General features: G+C 41.5%; 1 protein-coding gene across 1 annotated transcript in view; it reads right to left on the reverse strand.

Moving 5' to 3' along the window:
* Positions 1-4,748: 4,748 nt before the first annotated feature.
* Positions 4,749-20,773, reverse strand: part of pdzd8 (PDZ domain containing 8) — a 47,819-nt gene continuing 31,794 nt past the window's right edge. Inside the window, exons 4-5 of the mRNA XM_022765139.1 lie at positions 10,504-10,666; positions 4,749-10,347 (exon numbers count right to left, since the gene is read on the reverse strand). Coding sequence (XP_022620860.1) covers positions 7,991-10,347; positions 10,504-10,666 — 2,520 coding nt within the window. The 3' untranslated portion in view covers positions 4,749-7,990. The remainder of the gene's footprint in view (positions 10,348-10,503; positions 10,667-20,773) is intronic.

The raw sequence follows: 20,773 nt of genomic DNA on the forward strand, positions 1-20,773 counted from the left end.
AAAAAATGCAAACATATATAGATAGCTGTTAACAATTAACCTTTTTTTATGTTTTCACGTCAGAAAAAAGCACAGGTGTTATTTATGATGTTGCAGTACTTTCTATGAAGGTGATCCAGATCCAGCATGTTGGTATTGTGCAGACACAGGGAGACAGGAGGGTCGTGTACAGGCCAAAACTGTGGCATCGTAACAAAGCATATGTGTGTAGATAAATTGAATCTGCAGGTTATTATTTTACAACACTCATCAGATGCGCCACACTTTGTAAACAGCATTTTAATTGACACCTCGATGGGTATACCCACCGGCCACTGACGGGGGGAGGTGTCGGCATTCCCTGGTGACCTTGCCACTTACTGTGTGTTTCTGCCCCGAGCCATCATTACTGCTGCTGCCACATGTGAAGTGTGGTGTAGTGGAGTATTCCTGTACACAGTCTATGCTGCAAATTTACAGTCCATTCACACTGGGTTTCAGCAGTATGCATTAAAGAGAGAGAAGAGAAGATTGATACCAGTCTCTTATCTGTATGGTAAAATATGTAGCTGGAGCCAGCAACTGCTTAGCTTAGCTTAGCGTATTTTATTTTAGTTTAGCTTAGCATAAAGACTGAAAGCAGGGGGAAATATATTAAAACATAAAATGTATCTATTTTTTCCACTAAAACTGTGTCTTGGTGGAGTGGAACAGCCTCTTCATCAATATCACTACTTTAATTATTTATTTAATTGTTGGTACTTTTGAAATGTCACACTGGAGTAATAGGAGTTTTTTCATAGACATTGTGTACAATAATGATTTAATCAAATTGTATTCTACAGTGTGTGTTTGTCATATTAGACATCTCTAACTAAGACCACTGACAATTAGTATGTAGTACTAAGTATGTAAAAAGACAATATGTAAATCAACATCTTTTTTTAAAGTATTATATAAACTTGAATGATACTCAGAGCACAGATCTCCACCCAGACACGTCTGTGAGATCCAGATTATTACCTGGATCTGCACCTGATTTTTCACATTAAGATTCAAACATTATCTCCTGAGAAACTTTTGGAAATGTAGTAAATTGTCTGATCTCACTATGTTAAGGAAAGGGATTGAAAAAACAAAAACCTAAACCCCTTTGCACCAAAATGTAATGAGTTCTTCCCAGTAAAACAAACAGGCACGGGTGGAAACAGAAGCTCGTTGGGGGAGGTAGTGAGGATCTACTAATGGCAGGAGGATGAAAAATGTTGAACACTGGTGAAACAAAACAGCTGATAAAATCAAACATCAACTAAAAACTGTTTCCACACACATACTTAATGTTATTTTACTCAGTTTAAGTGAAACCAGAATTTAGGAAAAACCAGCTAACTTTCCTCAGTGCTATGTCGAGTGCTCTACTCTATATGTCAAGATAATGATGGTAGATTTTTATAAAATTCATCCAATCTCATTTACTGAACATTTCTCCGTTAATTGCTTCTGTTTCTGGTTTTCCCACCAGCCCAACACCATTAGAAGAGATTGTATTTATCATTTGTTACAGTGATGTATTAGCTGCGCTGCTGCACTAGGAAAACTTTATGGGAGCTGAAGGTTTTTTTTGCCAAGAAACTTAACATTGTTAAACTTATAAAATAAAAAGGTTCTGTTATAGATAGTAATACATCTTAATATAAAATATTCAGGAACATGTTTCTGGTTTTTCAGAGAGACTGATAAAAGTATGAGAGTGCAGTGAGTCACCACAGTGAGAGGAAATCAGCCCAGGCATGATGACAGGATTCAGCTCTGTGCTGTTCCTCCCCCTCCCTCTCTTTTTTTTATATTACAATTACTATTTAGACCCTATTTATTCAGGTACCAAGGTGTCCCAGCAGCCTGAACCTGTTGTACCAGAGTAAACAGTACCTACATTATATTATTAGTTTGGAAATGAGGACACACACTTTTCAAAGCAACATGCACATTCAAAGCTAATCTCCTGCGGATGGATGGATGGATGGATGGATGGATGGATGGATGGATGGATGGATGAATGGATGGATGGATAGATAGATAGATAGATAGATAGATAGATAGATAGATAGATAGATAGATAGATAGATAGATATTTTAATTATTATAAAATATGTGGTAGATTAAATCAACCAACTAGTTTCTCTCTGATCAGCGCTTAATGAACTGTTTTCCCTGTGATGTCCCTTGAGTTTATCATAGCAAAAGCACCAAGCTCTTTTGTGAGTCATATGTAGAGATGATTTTTGCCCATGTCATCGCATTTGTTATCAGCTGGTTGTTTTTCTGTTTGTTTGTTTTTTTCTTCTCTTAAATGTGGCATGTTTGCTCTGACAGAGTTCTTTCCCAAAAAATGACTATGAAAATGAAACAAAAATACAGACAGATGGATTTTCAGCTCATTACCTTTTGGTGCGATTAAAACACTGTTGGTGTTGCTCTAAATACATATAGGTACCATGGAAATGTCAACAGCGAAGACTCCATTCTTCCCAGAGTGGTAGGAGAAGTACTCATATTGATTGTGTGTACTGGATGGTGGGAGACAGCAGAATGAGTTACCATGATGGGGAAATGTGGGAGCAGACACACTGTAATCAGCCTGTCCATCTCAGCACTGGGCTTCAATTACTTTGCGGATGATCACACAATACAGTACCTTCCCTCCTTTCCCTCTCCACGAGACAACAGTGGATCTTACAGCAACGCTGGTACAAAGCTTAACCACATTTTTAATGTCATGTTGCTTTTTTGGGAAGGGGACACCTCTGAGAAGAAAAACAATGTAATGTACTCAAATATGTAAAGAGAAAATTTTTGACATTTTCCACAGCTGGAGTAGTGGGAGTGCAGTATTGTTCTGGATGGAGGATATTGTGCTATTGTTAGTGATAATCTCTGTCCCCATTTTGTTCTAGATTCATTCTAACTGTGCATTAAAGGATGTTGCTGGTAATATCATTTTTATATTATATATTTCTTACTGTCAACAAATCCCACTGAAAGTAGTTAAAGGTCTTCCACAGGTATAGCATTGCGCTCCCATATTGTTGCCTTGCACCTACATTACCCAAGATGCAAGTCAACTGCCAGCGTTTGGTTGTAGAGTTGGATGTTTTATATTAGTAGTGGCTAATGTAGCCTCAAGCTGCTAGCTTGCAGCAGAGATGAGGAGCAGGCTATAGAGGTGTGGTGAGCTCCCCACACCTGTTTCATACCTGCTCTCTGACAGTGAAGATCAGCTGAAGCAGTTTGTCAGTCTTCATACAGCTAACCTCTGAAGACACCATCGCCTTTATTCAACTTCACATAGTCTCTTTTCCCCAAACACCGGGAAACAGACCTTGATGTGTACGGATGCCCTTTAAAGATTCACATCCTTAATAGGAATCAATGGACTTGGACTGAATGCAAGTGTTACTGTATGTTCAGACCAAAAGAGGCGAGTGAACTTTGAAGTGACTTGAAGTCATTTGTTTTCTATGTGAGTCGGCACCTTTTAGCAGTGAGCAGCAGTATGCCCATTGGTGGTACAGGCGTCAGAAAAAGTTGAAGTCAAAGTTGCCTTCAGTCAACTGAAGTTGAAGTGCTCTGCTCTAGAGAGCACTAGAGAACACAACCATGTAAACTTTTGTTCCCAAGCAGGAGAGGTTGATTGCTTATATGACGTGACCCTGTTTGTTTACTGGGACTTAAGTAAAAAAAAACAAAAAAAACAATGCATAGACAATGATGTCTCACACTATAGGTGTTCAGATGAGCTGGTGAAGTGAAGGCTACAATATATTTGGCGAAAATAGGAGGGGCTTGTATGCTAACTAGCACCATAGCATGCAAAGCAGTCGTAACAAACTTGCTAGCTGTTTATTTCATCTACTTCATCTATGTCAGAGCACCCACAAACTTCAGCAGCGTCTTTGATGGGGATCCAGAGCCAGTTCTTTCACGCTCACTGCTTTCGGTCTGAACGTGCAGATCAGGAAATCAGAAATGATGGACAGTTGAGGCTAGCTGCTTGGTTCTCATGGCAGACTTGAGAAAGGGTGCAGGGAGCTGCCATATGAAGGCCCACATTAGGAGTGCTTAAAGACAACATGACCTTCCTTCCTGGCTCACATTTCATCGACTCTCACGCCCCCACCAACAAAACCTGTGACGTTCTACATGCAGTACTGTTTTCTGTAACATGTTGTTGGTTTTGATCTTTTTATGACATTAAGAAAAATTGCGCTAGCTTTATTAAATGTGAACTGTGCTGATACTAAAAAAAGAAACAATTGAGAAAAAACCTTGAACTCAGGTTGTACTTTCCCACGTCCTCTGAAGCTTTTAACTGCATCTCACAGACTTCTTTAGTGGTTGAAGTTTTTTAGTGCTCATTAGTTCTCAGTTTTGGTTTGTTTTGTTTTTGGACACAGCATTAATTTAGTGTACATAGAAATAACTATACATTCAGTGTTATCATATACTGTACATACTTGAGGAATTTGAGTATAAATACCCATCAGCTGACTTCAGTTTAAAATATAGGCTTGTATTTGTTCCTGTAAATAAAGCTTTGGCTCAGACTGAGTGTTGGTCCATTGTTAGTCTCATGTTAAATGATATGTGTGGATGTAACTGAAGGTTCAAGTCCATTTTGATGTTTGCTGGTGAAGTGACTCTTGTTTACATTTGCATCACATATTGTGCCTTTAAACTTCTTGTGTGTGAGCTGATTAAACCACGAAGCAGAGAGATGGGAATTCATTTGAGCTTGTTTATTCAGGTTATGTACAATAAAGCTTCATCACATGAGCCTTCTTGAAAACTGTTCTATATCCCTCACATACACGAAAAAGAAACAAATACCACCTTGACCTGCTGAAAGCTGTGGTGGGTAAGTCATATTTCAAGTGCAGTTTTAAAGGTTAGGGCTGGGGGAGGGGCAGCAGAAGCATGTGATAATGAGTTCTGAGAAGAGCACATAGTAACAACAACAGCAGCAGCAGCGAAAGCAGAGCCTGTCAGGTCAGAGGAGGGTTTACAGCGTGAGCTCCTCCTCTGAGGTTGTCACTGGTCTCCAGAACCTCAGGTCAGAGACAGATGGTCACACACAACACACAGTTTCAAGAAAAAAGAAGAGAAAACACAGACACCGGGATTCAATGCTGATAATCAGTTTCATTTCCTACAAAAATATTGCACAAAATATCTGAATATTCAGTGACTGAGAGAGATTGACAAGAGCAGCCAGTAAGCTAATATCTACATGATTAACAGATCTATTACACTGAAAAGAACAGGGAATGATCCTTTGCCTCCAATAAAAGCCAATTCATGCCTTCCACGTCCACATGTCCAAAGGGGTCCACGTGGCGTAAAGTCCACGAGGGTTTGTGTGGATCCTCACGTCCACACAACGAGCACACCGACTGTGGATGCTCTTGCTATGCAGCGTATGAATGTCATGTTTGTAATGTATTATACGTCCTTGGCCCTTTTCTTTTTAAGCTGTCACACACACTCTTTTCTTTTTTGACTTTGTCCTGTTGTTCAACCAAACAAAACAAACTGACGAGCTCCTCTTCAGCTGGCCACACCCACCCCGAGGTCACCAGGGATCAAGGCTCTTATCCCATTAGATAATTCTCTGTTTGGTCTTTGTACTTTTCCCAAGAAAATCTAAAGTTATCTCAAGAAAACCCTCAAGGTGGTGGTTCCCACCGTCAGCCTCCATCAGGCCGTGAGGAAACAATGTGACTAAAGAACATTTTAAGCCGTTATGTGCTGTGTTTCAGGTAACTTGGTGCATCTTTCCTCGTCACTCCATCCCACGCTCTTAACAGGTCAGCAGACACAAATCCAGTCCATCATCATCCACCTACCCACTTGATCTGTGAGTGCTGTTCCTACGACTGCTGCAACTACCATGTTCAAATGGGCAAAAAAACAAAAACACAGAGAAAATGAGAGGACTTTTTTCAAGTGTGGAGTTAATTTGTTTATTTCTTAATGAAACTTATTCTTTCTTTCAGTCATGAAGGGGTTGGAGTATACTGGTCCATGACAATGTAGTTGGAAACAAAAAAAGGTATCGGTGCTAAAAAGGTTGGAGTTTTCATGATGTGTCATCCAATGTGTTCACAGGCTGAACTCCAGGAACTTGATGGTGTTGCACTCATACTTGTGGTTAGAAAAAAGTTTTGCACCTGTGCTTACTGCCTGTGCTGGACAGGCCTAGATTCTGCTGTCCAATGTTCAAGGCTTGATCCTACTTTTCCGAAAATGCCATTCAACAGCCCTAAGAGATGGTTTATAAAGGTGCCAGGTTGTGCTCAGACCGACATCAGCACAGCCGAAAAACGTGGTCCAGGGGCCAGCTGGGTCAACACATGGTCTCTAGCAAAAAAAGATTTAAACTGGCTCAACCTTTAATATCAGTGTGACCCAGCAGGGCGGGCCGCCGGCACAGTGTACATTCTTGGTGGAGAACAACATATTTCTACTGTTTACCTTGTAATTGTCAGGAAAAACCTTGCAGTCGGAGCTTCTGATAAGATTCTGTTACTCCAGCCAGGCTTCCTGGATATTGTTCTCGTTTTTTGAACGCAGGGCTGGTTGGCAGCTATCTCTCAATCAGATGTTGTCCCTGCACTGGTACATCTCCTCTAACTGAGTTCTGCCTGTACGCCTGTTTGAATGTCCCAATTCTGATGCACTGACACCAACAACTGCTGACCGCTGCTGATAATTTTAGAGAGCTATCAAACTCAACCTCACTGAATATCCACAATCACACTCAATTATATTTCTGCCAGAAATATGTGATGCTTCACTGCTTGGCAAAACAACCATCAGGATATAGACAGAAAACAAAGAAAGAGAAGGACATCACCAAACAGATTATAGCTATTCTTCAGTTTTAGGATTCATTTTTCCTTTGAGACAGAAGAGTGAGATACTTTCTCTTCACAGGCAGTTATTCTCCACAGTCTCTCTGGAGTGAAGAGATGTACGGTGTCGCAGTGTAACAGGCTAGGAAGTGGAGGGTGGGGACGGGTGGTGCCAAACTGTTATACTGTATATACAGTCACACAGAAAGGGCTGAACATACATTCATTCATGAAAACAACTCATGAAGACACACACAATTATGTGCCTTTCTCACATTTCACCCAAGATTAGTTATGTGCCTTAGTTTAGTTAGTTAGTTAGTTAAGTTAGGGCTGTTCTTAACAGAACGTTATTACTTGGCAAAACAAAACAAAACATGGAAATATATATATCTTTAAAAAAAAGAAATGCTGAAAGATGTTTGGCTTCACTAACACAGACAAATAGACCAAAGGAAAGAGGCAAATTATATACGAGGTTCCACTAATAATTATGCAGCTGCTGAAATCCCAAAGAGCTTAGTGAGGAGGGAAAGTCACTTCTGAAATCCAAATATATCACAGTAAAAAAAAAAAAGATATGTGTGACTGCTTCAGGTCCTTGGAGGTCTAAACCTGCTTTTCCTTTGTAGTGTTCACAACAAGCAAATATTCAACATTGTCCTCGATGATTCAGTCGACCAAAGAAAAGTGCACATCTTCCAAAGTCCTCATGGTGAAGCAGTTACAGACAGGACGGTGAACTGAACCCAATGCTTACAATGAGGTGTTGAAGCCACAGAAAAGCAAAAGTAGAGGATAAACGTGCAGCACTACTGAGGGCAGGTGATAATGTAGTTGTCGAGCTTCCCTTTAAAAACTCAGAAACACATGGAAAAGCATGGAAACGGCATCACACTGTGCAATCAAAACACCAATGACACGTTCACCATGAATCTGTCAGGAGAAGATTCCTTTAACCAACATTTGTTTTCTCCTCAGAATGAAGTGAACCACACTTCCCCACTATTAACACCATCCCCACCATTATCTAAACAGGACACAGTTCTGCAGGGAGACATGAGTCCAAACAATCCTCTTCCTTCTGTCTCTAGTCTTATTCAGTGGAGAGCTTCCACACAGATCTGCTCCTCAGTAATGTCATCCAACAGCTGCACCTCCACAGGGCTGCAGATGTCACTGTCATAGACCTCTGTTCCTATCAGGGCCTCCTCCTCCAGACCCTCTCCTTTTCCTTTAAAGCCTTGCTGCTCTGAAGGAGAGGTGCTCTCTACTGACTCCAGGTCCTCGATGCCCGCCCGGTAGTGAATCATTAGCAAGGTAAGGGCCTGCAGTCTCTCCCCAGACTTGGCCAGGGCAGTACTGATGAGGGCCTTGCGCCGGGCATCTGTGGCCTCCCTCTCCTCCAGCAGGAGGGCGTTGTTGTGCTCCAGCTCCTGGTCGATTTCCTGCTGCAGCTTATCCAGCATCAGCTCCAGCTTCTGGGAGCGCTCGTCTGTGGGCAGCCCCCGGTACAGGTCGCGTCCTATCTCCTTCACAGCAATGAACACACTGTCGTCCAAACCACCTTCCTTGCGTACGAGTTTACTGCTGCCACCACTGCTGGCAGGCTGTTTGGAGGGGCTGGCACCACTGGTGTAGGTCTCAGTGTCACTGCTCTCATTGTCAGAAGTGTTGGGTGTATGCTTGGGTGAGGGCTCCACCGCTCCAGGAACCACATCAGCCACCTGTTCAACTAGCCGAGTCTTGGGTACCTGGCGAAGGTTAAGCAGGCGGGAGCTGGTGTTGATGATGTGGCGCGTCAGGCCAGTGGTGGCCCGGTTTATGGTTGATTTGGCTTCAGGGTCAGCTCCACGACGTTCAGTCGCTGCCACACAGAAGGGGTTTTCAGAGAGGCACTTGTCCTGGCACTTCTTGTGGCAGACGTAGGCGCAGACCATACACTGAGAGGCTGCCTTGGTCCAAACTTTCTTCTTGCAGTACTCACACCAGGTGGGGTTCTGGAACTGGGTGTCCTGGAAGTTGTGACGAACCTCCACCTGCATGGTGCTGTAGGCCAAGTCATCACGTGGTGCAGAGGGGACATGCTCCCGCTCCCTCTCCTTTAGATCCTCGTCATGAAGACTCCCCTCTCGCTCCCTTTCCACCAGCCCCCCTGGATACTCAAAGTCCCCCTCAGCCAAGTAACAGAAGTTCAGAGTGATGTCTCCGTAACACAGTTTCTCGTTGAAGCCCTTGTGGGAGCTGAGGCTGCGCAATGCGGTGCGGCTGACGTTAGCTCTGGGCTCTGGAGGCCCCAGCCTAAAGGTGCTCTGGTACTCTGCTGAAGATGTGGCCATACACTCCAGGGCTACGTGTTCCAGCTGGAGGCTGACATGACCCAGGCACAACAAACTACCCAGCTTAAAGGGATCTTTGCACCACAAGGCCACGTTAAGGTACTTGTGGTTGCTCTCTACCTCAAACACCATAGAGGCTTTGGGCCAGCGTGCTGTCTGGTTACGAAACATGGTTTCTGGAGACTCCCAGATGGAGTGGTCCTCCAGACTGTCCCGTGTGCTGCATGAGCTTTCTGAAGCTTTGTCCTTTGCTTGGTCAGCCTTGCTGCTGCTGGTCACAGTGGGGGGGACTGGCAGCTCATCACTGGACTCTGCTGGTCTGGTGGACTGCTTTGCCTCAGCCTGTTTGACACAGATCTTCTCAGTGCCAGCCTTGTCCTCTGTGGCTCCAGAGAGAGGAGCTTTTTCTGGAGATTTTTCAGAAGCACTGGTGGTGTTGGTCACAACAGGAGCAACAGCAGCAGTAGCAGTTGTGACAGAGTCAACACCTTCTAAAAGACTGGTTTCTGAGGAGGCTGATGTCAACCTTATCTGAGGCCTTGGTGGCACTGGGGGGCGAGAGGGAGGAGGTGGGGGAGGAATTGTTGGGCGCTGCAGGCCCTCCCCTGGATCACTACTGGTCTTATGTGGTGAGGGCTTTGGTGACTCTTTGGGCTGAGGCTTGAGTGGTGACTGAAGACCCACCAGGTTTAACTTGCGGTTGAGAATGGGTGATATGGTACCGAGGGGCTTAGAGGCCAAGGTGGCCACAGTCCTTTTGGGGCTTTGGTTTACTGTGAGCAAGAATTCCTCCTTAGTGTCACTGGTATTTGTGGTACTGTTGTTAGGGCCACCAGTGTGGCCAGGTTTGTCTACAATCAACTCTTCAAACTCAGAGTCCATGTCTTTGCTGTCGGACATGTCAGACAGGGTGGTTATGGGGGCTGGGTCCTCCTCATAACCACCAGGCTGGGGAATAAAACCTGTTTCCTCAAGCTGCCCAAACCCTTCCTGAAGAGTTCCCAAGGTTCCCAAAGAGGAAGTCTGGTGACGAACCGGTCTCTCATACAGCACCAACACCCTGTCTCCGGCCTGCTTCAGCAGTTTGGGCACTTGAACTGAGGATGTCACTTTGACACCTGTCAACAAACAACAAAAGGAAACAGGTTTTCAGTCAGTAGGGCACAACTGAATAAAAATAACCAAATTCAGTGCTTGTAAGAATAGCTTGTGATATTAACAAAATGGTTATGACATTATGACTGATTATTAATGTGTGCAGTGATATGTGAGACCTCCAATGGCGATGAGGCGATCACCCTTCTGCAGATCTGCCAAGTTTGCGGGGGAGTTGGGCGTGACTGTTTCGATGCTGACGTGGACTGCGTCGCCCTCAGTGGCAGGAACATGCCTGAAGGTCATCCCCACGCTGCCACATGGCCCCTTGATGACCTCCGTCTGAGGCACACAAGAGAAAGCAGAGCAGTGAACACCAGTACTGATTTAGAGGATCTGCTTTATGTACTGGTAGTATTGCAGTGTGCTTAATTCATGATCAGTTCTAAGAGGTTAAATCTCTTTGGCAACACAAAGCAGGAAATTCTCTTTTGACCAAATTATTTAAACTAATATTTTTCAATATTTATGGATAACCTCAGGTTATATATATATATATATATATATAGAAGAGATTTGAGTGAGCTGTGAAAAATCAGGTTGGAAGAGTAGAAAATACTGTATTAAAAAAAATATTAATTTATTATTTATTTTATTATTATTAATAATTATTTTTTCCTCAGTGTATTTGGTAAAGAACATTTTGTAAAATAAAATACTGTATGTTTTGTATTTATGATTATTTATGGTAAAAACATTGTATTAATATAAACATTTGGTGAATGTTGTCCATGCTGGACTGGAGAAAGGTGTGCCACACGTTTTTTTATTATGGATGATTCATTGGTAATAACTGTGTATAATTTACTTGTTAGAGGTGTTACGAGCAGGTTAATGTATCTGGGTGAGCGGAACATCAACCAGAGTGTGTGTTGAATAACTGTTCCAGATGAAACTGACACCATGGCTCAATGAAAAAGATTAACTAGGAAAAGAAGTATTGAGAGAGAGAAGAAGGAGGCAGGTACAGTTTCTTTATTCACAGAGGGAGAACAAAACATGCTAATTAGTAAAGACATTTGTTTAAAGGTTAAAATTAAAATAATACAATAGTTTAACCAGAACAGGTTTGCATTAAAGGTTCCCTGTGGAGTTCGTGACCTATAGTAGCACTTTGGAACTGTTACTGTCTGAGTATCAGTTATTTATAATTTGATATTATAGAGCCCCAAAGTACAATCCCATTTTTTGGTGATTGGCTCTGAATGAGATATTGAATGTTTATGTTTGTCTACAACCTACAACTAACAGGGACTGCACATTTCTTTAGTCCAGATGCAAAAGAATAATAATGAGAATAAACTGTAAGATGACAAATGTTTCAAGTGCATCACTGACACCTGCCCCCAGCACATTCATGAGAGACTCAAACGGAAAGTGGCAATTCTGTGGGAGAGGAGAGAGCTGCAATTAAACCTCCACCCCCGGCTGCCTTGATAACTGCAGTCCAAGTCACAGATCCCACAACACACCTGTTGTGATGCGGAGTTGACCTGCTTTATGCCTGACAGGTTGTCTGTCACACAGCGCACGTACATTATCAAGACATTGGCACCTCCTATGCTGATCATCAGCGGTGAATGTAAACCTGTACACTTTTAACTGTGATTGATTGAGACTGTCAGCTTACTGAAGATGTATGGTTTGATCTAGGTGCAGGTAAACAGCTAAATGAGGCAGAGGAGGAGGAGAGAAAGGACAAAGACAGTACAAGCGTCCTGGTTTAAAAGCCAGAAACAGATGGACGACATGATGTGGGTAGACAGAGACGAATGACTGTAATTTCCTCTGCTGTCATGTGTTACGGTTCTGGTGGAAGGAAGTGATTGAGTTAGGGCTGGTCTCTAATAAACAGATGATCTATACAAGCTGGAGAGCCCTGATCATAAGCATAACTGACGCTGCCACATTTCTATATACCCTGCTCCGCTCCGTTTATGAGCCACTTTCATTCACAAAAATGTTATCAAAGAGCAAATATCATCCAATCAGCAACCCAGAGGCAGCTGTCGGAGTCACAGGACTTTCCCTAATAACTATTAAACAGAATGAGTTGCCATGCCAATAAAAACAAACGTGGTAACAGCGATGATGATCATAGGATGGTTTATTCTATAGGTGATTTTGCTAACATTTAATCTGCAGATTCATTCATATGAAGTTTGTTAAAGTAAGTGAGGTTCACCCCATGTGGAGAAACTATCTGCACAGGACACATAGACAGGCCTGGACCACGCATCACAAATACAAGAAAATTGGTGAATAATAAAAAAGTTGACAACCAGTCTGTTCAGGTGAGTAGTTCTTGCAACCCGGTGACTCCAGTACATCAGTAACTTTCAAGGTTTTATATGTAAAGTACTCTGATGTTTTAAGGACTTGTGAATACTCTTTCCTTGCCGAGAGCTTCTGCTTCACCATTTGGTGTGTGTGTGTGTGTGTGTGTGTGTGTGTGTGTGTGTGTGTGTGTGTGTGTGTGTGTGGTGTGTGTGTGTGTGTGTGTGTGTGTGTGTGTGTGTCTTGACGGTTAATCGAATCTGGCCATGTTACAGCTCTTCCATGAAGACTGTAACAACATTTAAAAGGCAATAGAGAAAATATAGAGGCTAAAGGCCTATTCAGCTTCACATCACACATGACTGTGGGCAATGTTCTGAAGACTGTGTACAAGAAACGGAGAAATCACTGGAACATCACATGTATCCACAATACGCAATTGATAATAATAATAATCCAGTCCATCTCACAGGGTTATCGCAACTGTGGAGCAGCAGATCTGATCACAAACATATGGACAAATATATTACACTATACAGTCTTATGTTTATTTAACATATTTACATTACACTCCAAAATGTAACATCTTGATACACTTTATGAGTTTATTATATTGTTGTATTTTATGTTTCAGGTGTTTTTTATAATATATAATATTATTGTATTTTATGTCAAAGATGTTTTTTTATTATATATAATTATACTAATGTATTTTACATTTCAGATTGTTATTTTTTTACAACATATAATTGTGTTATAACCCTTTTTTACAAGTTTTTTTTTCAGGTATAAGCGATGCTGCCACTCAACAACAGTTGAGCAGCATTTTTGAAAGCATAGAGTAGAGAACCATCTAAATAAATTGATAATACCAAAATAATAAATGTTTTAAACCTTGACAAACAATGACTAAAGACAAAACACACATTCTTTCAGGACAGTGTTGTTTTGCTCTTTGAGGAAGAACCACTGAAAGGTGTGTGTAGGTGCTGAACATCCCTAATTGGAGCAACTCTGTAGCTGTGTGTATACAGCTGCACCATGTGGCCATTGTGCCTTCAACAAATTTACAAAGGAGGATGTAAGTCCATTGTGCTGAAGTGCAAATAGAGGCAATCTCCCTTTTATACACACCACCAATATATGCACAGTCACAGACTCTCATATGGACCTAATTATATGTGAGGGCTAGCCTACAGCTCTCCAGCAGCAGCACTGCTTCCACACATATAAAGCTTTCTTCTTCTTATACTGTACATCTATTTCCTGGGTAAGATCTCTTAGGTCCAAATTCAGTTTACAGTTTTGTCCAAGTCTGAATAAAGCAAAGGAATGATTGTCAAGTCCAACTATACAAAATTACAATAACACCTCTGAGTATAATACATTTTTTAATACAGGTCCAGCATGACAACCTGGCTAAAATATGTGTGGGAGTGCATGCTGTACCGCTTATCCATTGTATTCATTAAAGCCATGAACCCAGGCTTGGTTACTGTGCTGAGAGGCTTTGTATCTTTCCCTATGAACTCTGTTATTGCCTGAGTAATTTCCCTGTGCCGATTTGAATCACGTTCATATGGAATTATGCTTTCAAGTCAGTGATCCTTGTCAGCTGGCATTTGGCTTACTGGACACACTGGTGGTCGGCATTTTAGCCATGCAACTATGGTACATGGCTTGGTTGTGCTGATACAGGATAGTTGTGTTGCCCCGTGACGTAGCAATGGTAGCAAGGCAGGTTATACCTGACGCTGTGCAGCATCGTCTTTTTTTTAAAGCCAAAATATTTCCACATAACCAACATACTGCTCCTCTGACACTGAAGTTTCCGCAATGCCAGGTTCTGTCGAGGATGAGGTCATTGTACAACAGGTCAAAGTGAAGCGTGCCAAGTTGTTGCTCCCTCTTTTAGCTGACTACTCTACTCTCACTTGCATGTCACATGACCAGAGTGTAATCGCAGCCTTTGCAGTTAGACAATCGCACTTTATCATATCGCAATATTATCGCAAAAGCAATAGCTCAGCCCTGGTCTGGTTCAGCAATCTAAACAAAGCTTAGCATCAATCTCAGCTCCAACTCTTCCCTGAGTCTCAGTCCTCCGTACAGCGTCGCTCAAACACTGACTGTAAATGTCAAACTGCTTTATTCAGTGATTTTAACGGTTCTAATTAGCAGGTCTGTTTGATTTCCTGAACCACTGATACTGAAGGAATCCAAACCGGGAGGAGCTTGCGGTAATGGTGATGAAGACAACAACTCCCATGATCAAATGCTATTTCATGATGTCACCCAATGCCATTTTTTGTGATTGTTTTTAAATAAGGGACCGCTGGAGGCAGAAGTTACAGACTGTGTAACATCTGTTTTTTATTCCATCCTTTCTGATCACTATCTTACACATATTTTCTTTATACTGCACACTGAACCTCTGCACATCGCCTGGTCAATACTTTGCGAATTACTGCACAAAACTGTACAGATAATTCATTTCAGTAACATCACATGAATAACTCTAATCCTTATTTTTATATTCTTTCATGTTCTATTGTTCTTTTCTATTTTCTATTTATGCTTCTTGACATAAAGTACTTGCTTTCTCTTTCTTTATAAATATATATTTTTGTTTCTTGCTATAAATTAAACACTTGGTAAAATGATTCTGATTGTAAAACGTGATGAATCCTCTCTCCACTGACTTCCCTGAGAGAAGTTGCTGTTTGCTGCTTCTCCAAATGCTGACTTTAATTGTTGAGTAGTAGAGCTTTCTCTTGGGGCTGAGCAGCAGGACTAACCTCGTTAAAATTGACTAAGACAACGAGCAGCTCTCGCTAACTCGTCTCTGTGCACAAAAGACAAACAAAGAACACAGCAGCCCCAAAATGGCCAGATGTAAATGATGCAATTTACCATCTATTTCAGCAAATCCAACCTCACTTTTATCTGCACTGCCACAGAGAACAAATGAAAGGTTAATATGTTCAAATGGCAGCTATCACTGCTTTAAAGTTCTCTCCTTTACCTCCAGGACAAACACCCAGACAAGTCTTCCTTTGATCCCTCTAATAAAACTCCATTGTGATAAAAGACATCCATTTCACTTTCTGTTCCACTCTGATTTAACATTGTCTTCTCCCCACAAAAGTGGATCAACACACACTAATAAAGTCGATCAACATAATGCTCTCTGCTTTCTTTCTTCTTTTTGTCACAGATAATGCAATGGTTTGTAAAGTTCTGAAAATCTTTCTATTTTCATCTGAATTAACTTTATTGTGGAGAATGTACATTGATCCATAACAGCTGGTGTGTTTTAATAATATCAAAGGTGAAGTCTGCTGAATTTGTGTATTTTTCTTACTGTCAATAAATCCCATGTGCAGACCTAAACCAACATTGACTGTATCTTACTGACAAGGATTATGTGTCCAAAGCCACATACATCTTATTCCTCTGTGCCTGAGCTCCACTGTTGCACTGGTTGACATGTTCTTTTAATCAACACATTGCTAATAAAACGCTCTCATAGAAATACTTCTGAGAACCTCTCAGAGCTGCTGAACTTCTAATGTGAACTATTAATGCACCTCCTGTTTACTACTCTCACATCATTTGGAGCCTCACCTTGTCTGCTGTATATAATACTCAAGAACAGTGACCTGCCATAAACTACAAATGACTCATGAATGTAATCCAGGTTGCAAGGGCAAATTTTACAAACTGAAATTTACACTGCACTGTGTCTACATGTAGCGAGCTATAATAGTCTATCACTGTTCATTTTATTTTCAGTGAAAGCCATTTGTTATATTTAGTGAAATCTGATTCATGTGTGTCTGTTTGTTTGTGTCTGTGACAAAGAAAGGTCCAGGCCAGGCCAGAAGTATTTGTACAGTTACATGTTTGGTTATTCATGAAAACTACAAAATGTCAAACGGGCTGGTGGAGTAAGGAGCACAGGTCCTGTGGATGAAAATCATTAGCATGGTGAAAAGAAAGCTCTTTATGATTGCACTGCGGGAACTGTCAGGAACACTCTCCAGGGTGTAAGTGGACATGTTTCCTTTTCAACGATCAAGAGAAGACTTCAAAACCAGAACTTTAGAGGATTCACTACAAGATATAAACCCCTGATAAGACTCAGACCCAGAGAGTCCAGACTGCAGTTCATAAAAACACACAGAGAGAAACAGGTAGAATTCTGGAACAAAGGTCTATGGACTGGTGAGACAAAATCAACCCCTGTCTAAGTGATAGGAAGAGAAAAGAAAGCTTCCACCTCCTCTGTCAAACATGGTGGTAGTTCCGTTCTGTTGGAGCATGTATGGCTCCAGTGGAACTGATGCACTGGTGTTTACTAATGGTTTCACTCCTGATGAAGCAGCAGGATGAACACAGGGGTCAACAGGAGCGGTCATCTAAACACACTGGACCACATTTCATCACTCTGCAAGACAACACCCCAAACACACAGCCCAATCTGACAAAGAGGTGGCCGAGTCACATGATCTCAGTCTGAGCAGCAGTACACCTGCTTAAGACCAGACTACAGACAGAGACCCTGCAACAACAGGAACTGGAGGACGCTGCAGTGAAGGGAGGATGGACTTCTGATGTCTCTGGGTTGAAGACTTCAGATTGTCATTAGCTGCGTTTCCATAGAAGCAATTTTTTTTTTTTTTTAGAAAAGTCGACAAAACACAGTAGTGAATGTTCTGTGTTTCCATTGAGTGATGTTATGTGAATAAAGTTGGGTTTTCTCCTCTTGCCACATCATCAATTCTCTCCCTGAGGCCTGACAACAGGAGCCACGACTTGAATGTGAAAAAATTCTTTCCATTCCACTTCAGTGAAATATTGCTTTGTGGAGTAGTCTACCTAATGCGAGCATATAAATTGTGACATTTGAGAGTTTTTTCGAAAGTCATGTGTTTCCATTACTGTTTTTTTTTAAGCGGGATAATGGAAACACACCAACTGACTGTGCAGTATTTTCCTCTAAATATTAAATATGTGTCTCTGTTTGATTACTTTTGAATCCCTAAACTTTGGGCAATGTGTTTTAAAAAATCCTCTATCTCCCAAAAATTAGAGCTGAGACTTGGCACTTTAATGTAGTATCTATTATTTCATTTCAGATTGAATGTGCTGAAGCTCAGCGTCATATATTTGACTATCATGTCTTATACTGACCTCCATCAGAGCAGTGGTCAGGAGGTGGACACAGGGAGAGGTGGCTCGCTTCAGGCTGGCCTGACACCCTTATGGATAGCTAGGATGGAGCAGCATCCTCCGTTACTTGACTGAACATCCTTCTGTTCTCCAGCTTGTCTGGGAGGGTGCGTGTGAGATGGAGAGGTGGGGGTTGAACAAATCCTTTTCCCTGTCACTGCTCTGCTTGGTAATTTAATCTAATACCACATGTCAGATCGATTTGTGTATGGTTATAGGGTACAAGTCGCTGCAAGGCAAGTGCGCCGCAATTCCCTGCCACATCCAATTAGTAGCCCTGGTGGTGATGGGGGTGGATAGGGCTAAGGGGTGGTGTGCATGGCCGGTGGCTGCTTGGGTGTTTACGTAGGCACTTATTAGGCTGTTTAACAGTGACGCATATTGTGTAGTACATGTTCTCAGACACAATATCACAGACGAGTGTTAAGTTAAATGAAATAAAATTAAAAAAATCTGAAATCTGCGTCGGAGTATTTCCATTCTGTTTTGTGGAAATGATCCCAGCAACGGCAACATGGTCATCCAGAGGTTTCCATGGAGTTTTACTGAGCAAGTCTCATCCTGGGGGGGGTCAGCTGAACCCAGCAGTACTTTTCTAACAGGTCACTGCTCCATCCAAAGAGAGCCAATAAACAATACCATTAAAACTGTACATCTGCTGAGTGCTACAGGATCATATCAATGATAAAGATAGTCCTTTATTAGTCCCACAGTGGGGAAATCTGTAACATTATTATTATTATATTATATCAGCCACAAAGTTTTTTTTACATCAAATAAGTATAAATGAATTGAATTCAGGAATTAGTTCTGTACAACGGCTACAGGGCTTCACTGTGTCATTGACAAATATTTTAATCAATATTTTACTTGGAAATAAACTCAACATAATTTCAAAGTTCATTTGTGTGTCTAAGAGAATGGAGTGAGATGCAAAAAAAATTCATTACATTCAGGTATGAGGATAAACAGCAGACAGCTCATGTCACCTAAACTGCTCCCGTTCACAGCTTGGTCTTCCTCTATGGTTAAAACATGACCTGATGTATTTCTACCGTCAGCTGCTGCTTGGTTAGAACAAACAGGCAGGAAATGAAAGCTGCTGATGCTAAATCATCTGAACAGACAGACTCATAACTACAACACTAAAATATCAAAACAATATAGAGCTCTACAACAATTCCTCTCTGAGCATACACATGCTACATTACATTAAATATCTAACAGCAGCCAACAGTTTCTTGTGGTTTGGTCTTGGTTTAATTTGTACTAAATTTATGTTGTTAAGTGGCTATGTTGATAAAATCTAAACATGGGAATTTGCAAACAGCATTTATCCTGCCCTTCATTTTATGGGGGGCAGGGAGGGAAGTAGCAATGACCAGACATTTTATGTACTGGAGCCTTATTGGATTCAGGCTGAATGATATGCAAAAAAATCATTCTGCAATTATTTTGGCAGATATTGTGATATGACTCATGATTTCAGGTGGAATGGTTGTTTTTCCATTTAATTTCACTAGAAAAATATAAAAATGATGATGATGTGATTCTTGTTGGTCAATAAACCAAACAAACATGTTCCTTTACTCGGAGAATATGATTTGTAGGCCGGGGCTCTCTGTAGCACCACAACACCTCATTTAAGGTTGATGATGTGACACATTTGACCTTTATTAAAACTAGAATCACCTCCTCATGGTCGTCTGCCTCCTCCACTCAGACTAGTTTCAGGTTACATCCTGTTTATCCAGAGTCATATAAGATATGAACCATTCATGTGAAATGTTGTCATAATGCTGTGAAGTCTTGAGTAATGGATAAAAAGTGCTTTGTGAGGTCACACTGACCTTGACCTTTGACCACCAAAATCTAATCAGTTCATCCTTGAGTCCAAGTGAATGTTTGTGCCAAATTTGTGGAAGTGCCCTCAAGGTGTTACTGAGATATCACGTCCACGAGAATGACAGACAGACAACCTGAAAACAATATGGCTCCTGCTCTGACTGTCACCAGCGTGGAGACGTAAAAACCGCAGCTGTTGGTTATTGCACTTGCGATTTTGATAATATTTCAATAAATTGTTCAGCCTAATATTGATCAGCCCCTTTTAAAAGAAGCTGAACACTGACCCACCCGGGGCCGCCTGTCAGTATACAGATACAGGGAATGTAAACAGATGCGAGTTGTAACACATGTGACATTATCATTACTCACACATATTCGTCTCTTCATTATGATTCACTCTGTTTATACATTATGACAATTTTCACATCCACTGACCAGCTCCACTCGCCCTAGACCACCTGCACCCAAATACAGAAACTATTACAATCTGGACAAACACACAGAATAATCTGCAGATATCAATGAGTCAATGGCACACACAGTTCAGAGTAATTACGCTGTCGAAACATGGATGGATTCAAGGTTTAGGTGTGGATGTCAGATCTTTCTTGAGCTAAATCACCATGAAGTTTAGCTTCACACTGTTTATTGTGTGGCTCAGTCTGAATTTTCAAGTTGCCTTTTTATCATAGCAAGCAGGTTTCAAAAGCGCCAAGAACAAAAGGTGTTGTTATGGAGACGTGGACAAACAAAAAGGTGCTCTGCCTAATTTGCACTTGTATCAACAGCAGCAGTGGTTCAGTCGCCCACTCACTCCCTTTCTGTAGACTGTCATTGTCCCGGCGTTGAAAACTAATGATTTGCAATGACTGTTACATCATCAGAGTTTATTAAATGACAACTAAATTTTAAACTACCACCACTGGCTCAGAGAGGAGTGAGACACCATTTCCCTTGTTATCTAGTTGGCATTTGAGTCTCTCCTCTGCTTTGAAGAGCAGAGCTCGTCTGTCAGACAAACACTGAGCC

The sequence above is a fragment of the Seriola dumerili genome, unplaced genomic scaffold (genome assembly GCF_002260705.1).
Source record: "Seriola dumerili isolate Sdu_G_001 unplaced genomic scaffold, Sdu_1.0 BDQW01000665.1, whole genome shotgun sequence".
Taxonomy (NCBI): Eukaryota; Metazoa; Chordata; class Actinopteri; order Carangiformes; family Carangidae; genus Seriola; species Seriola dumerili.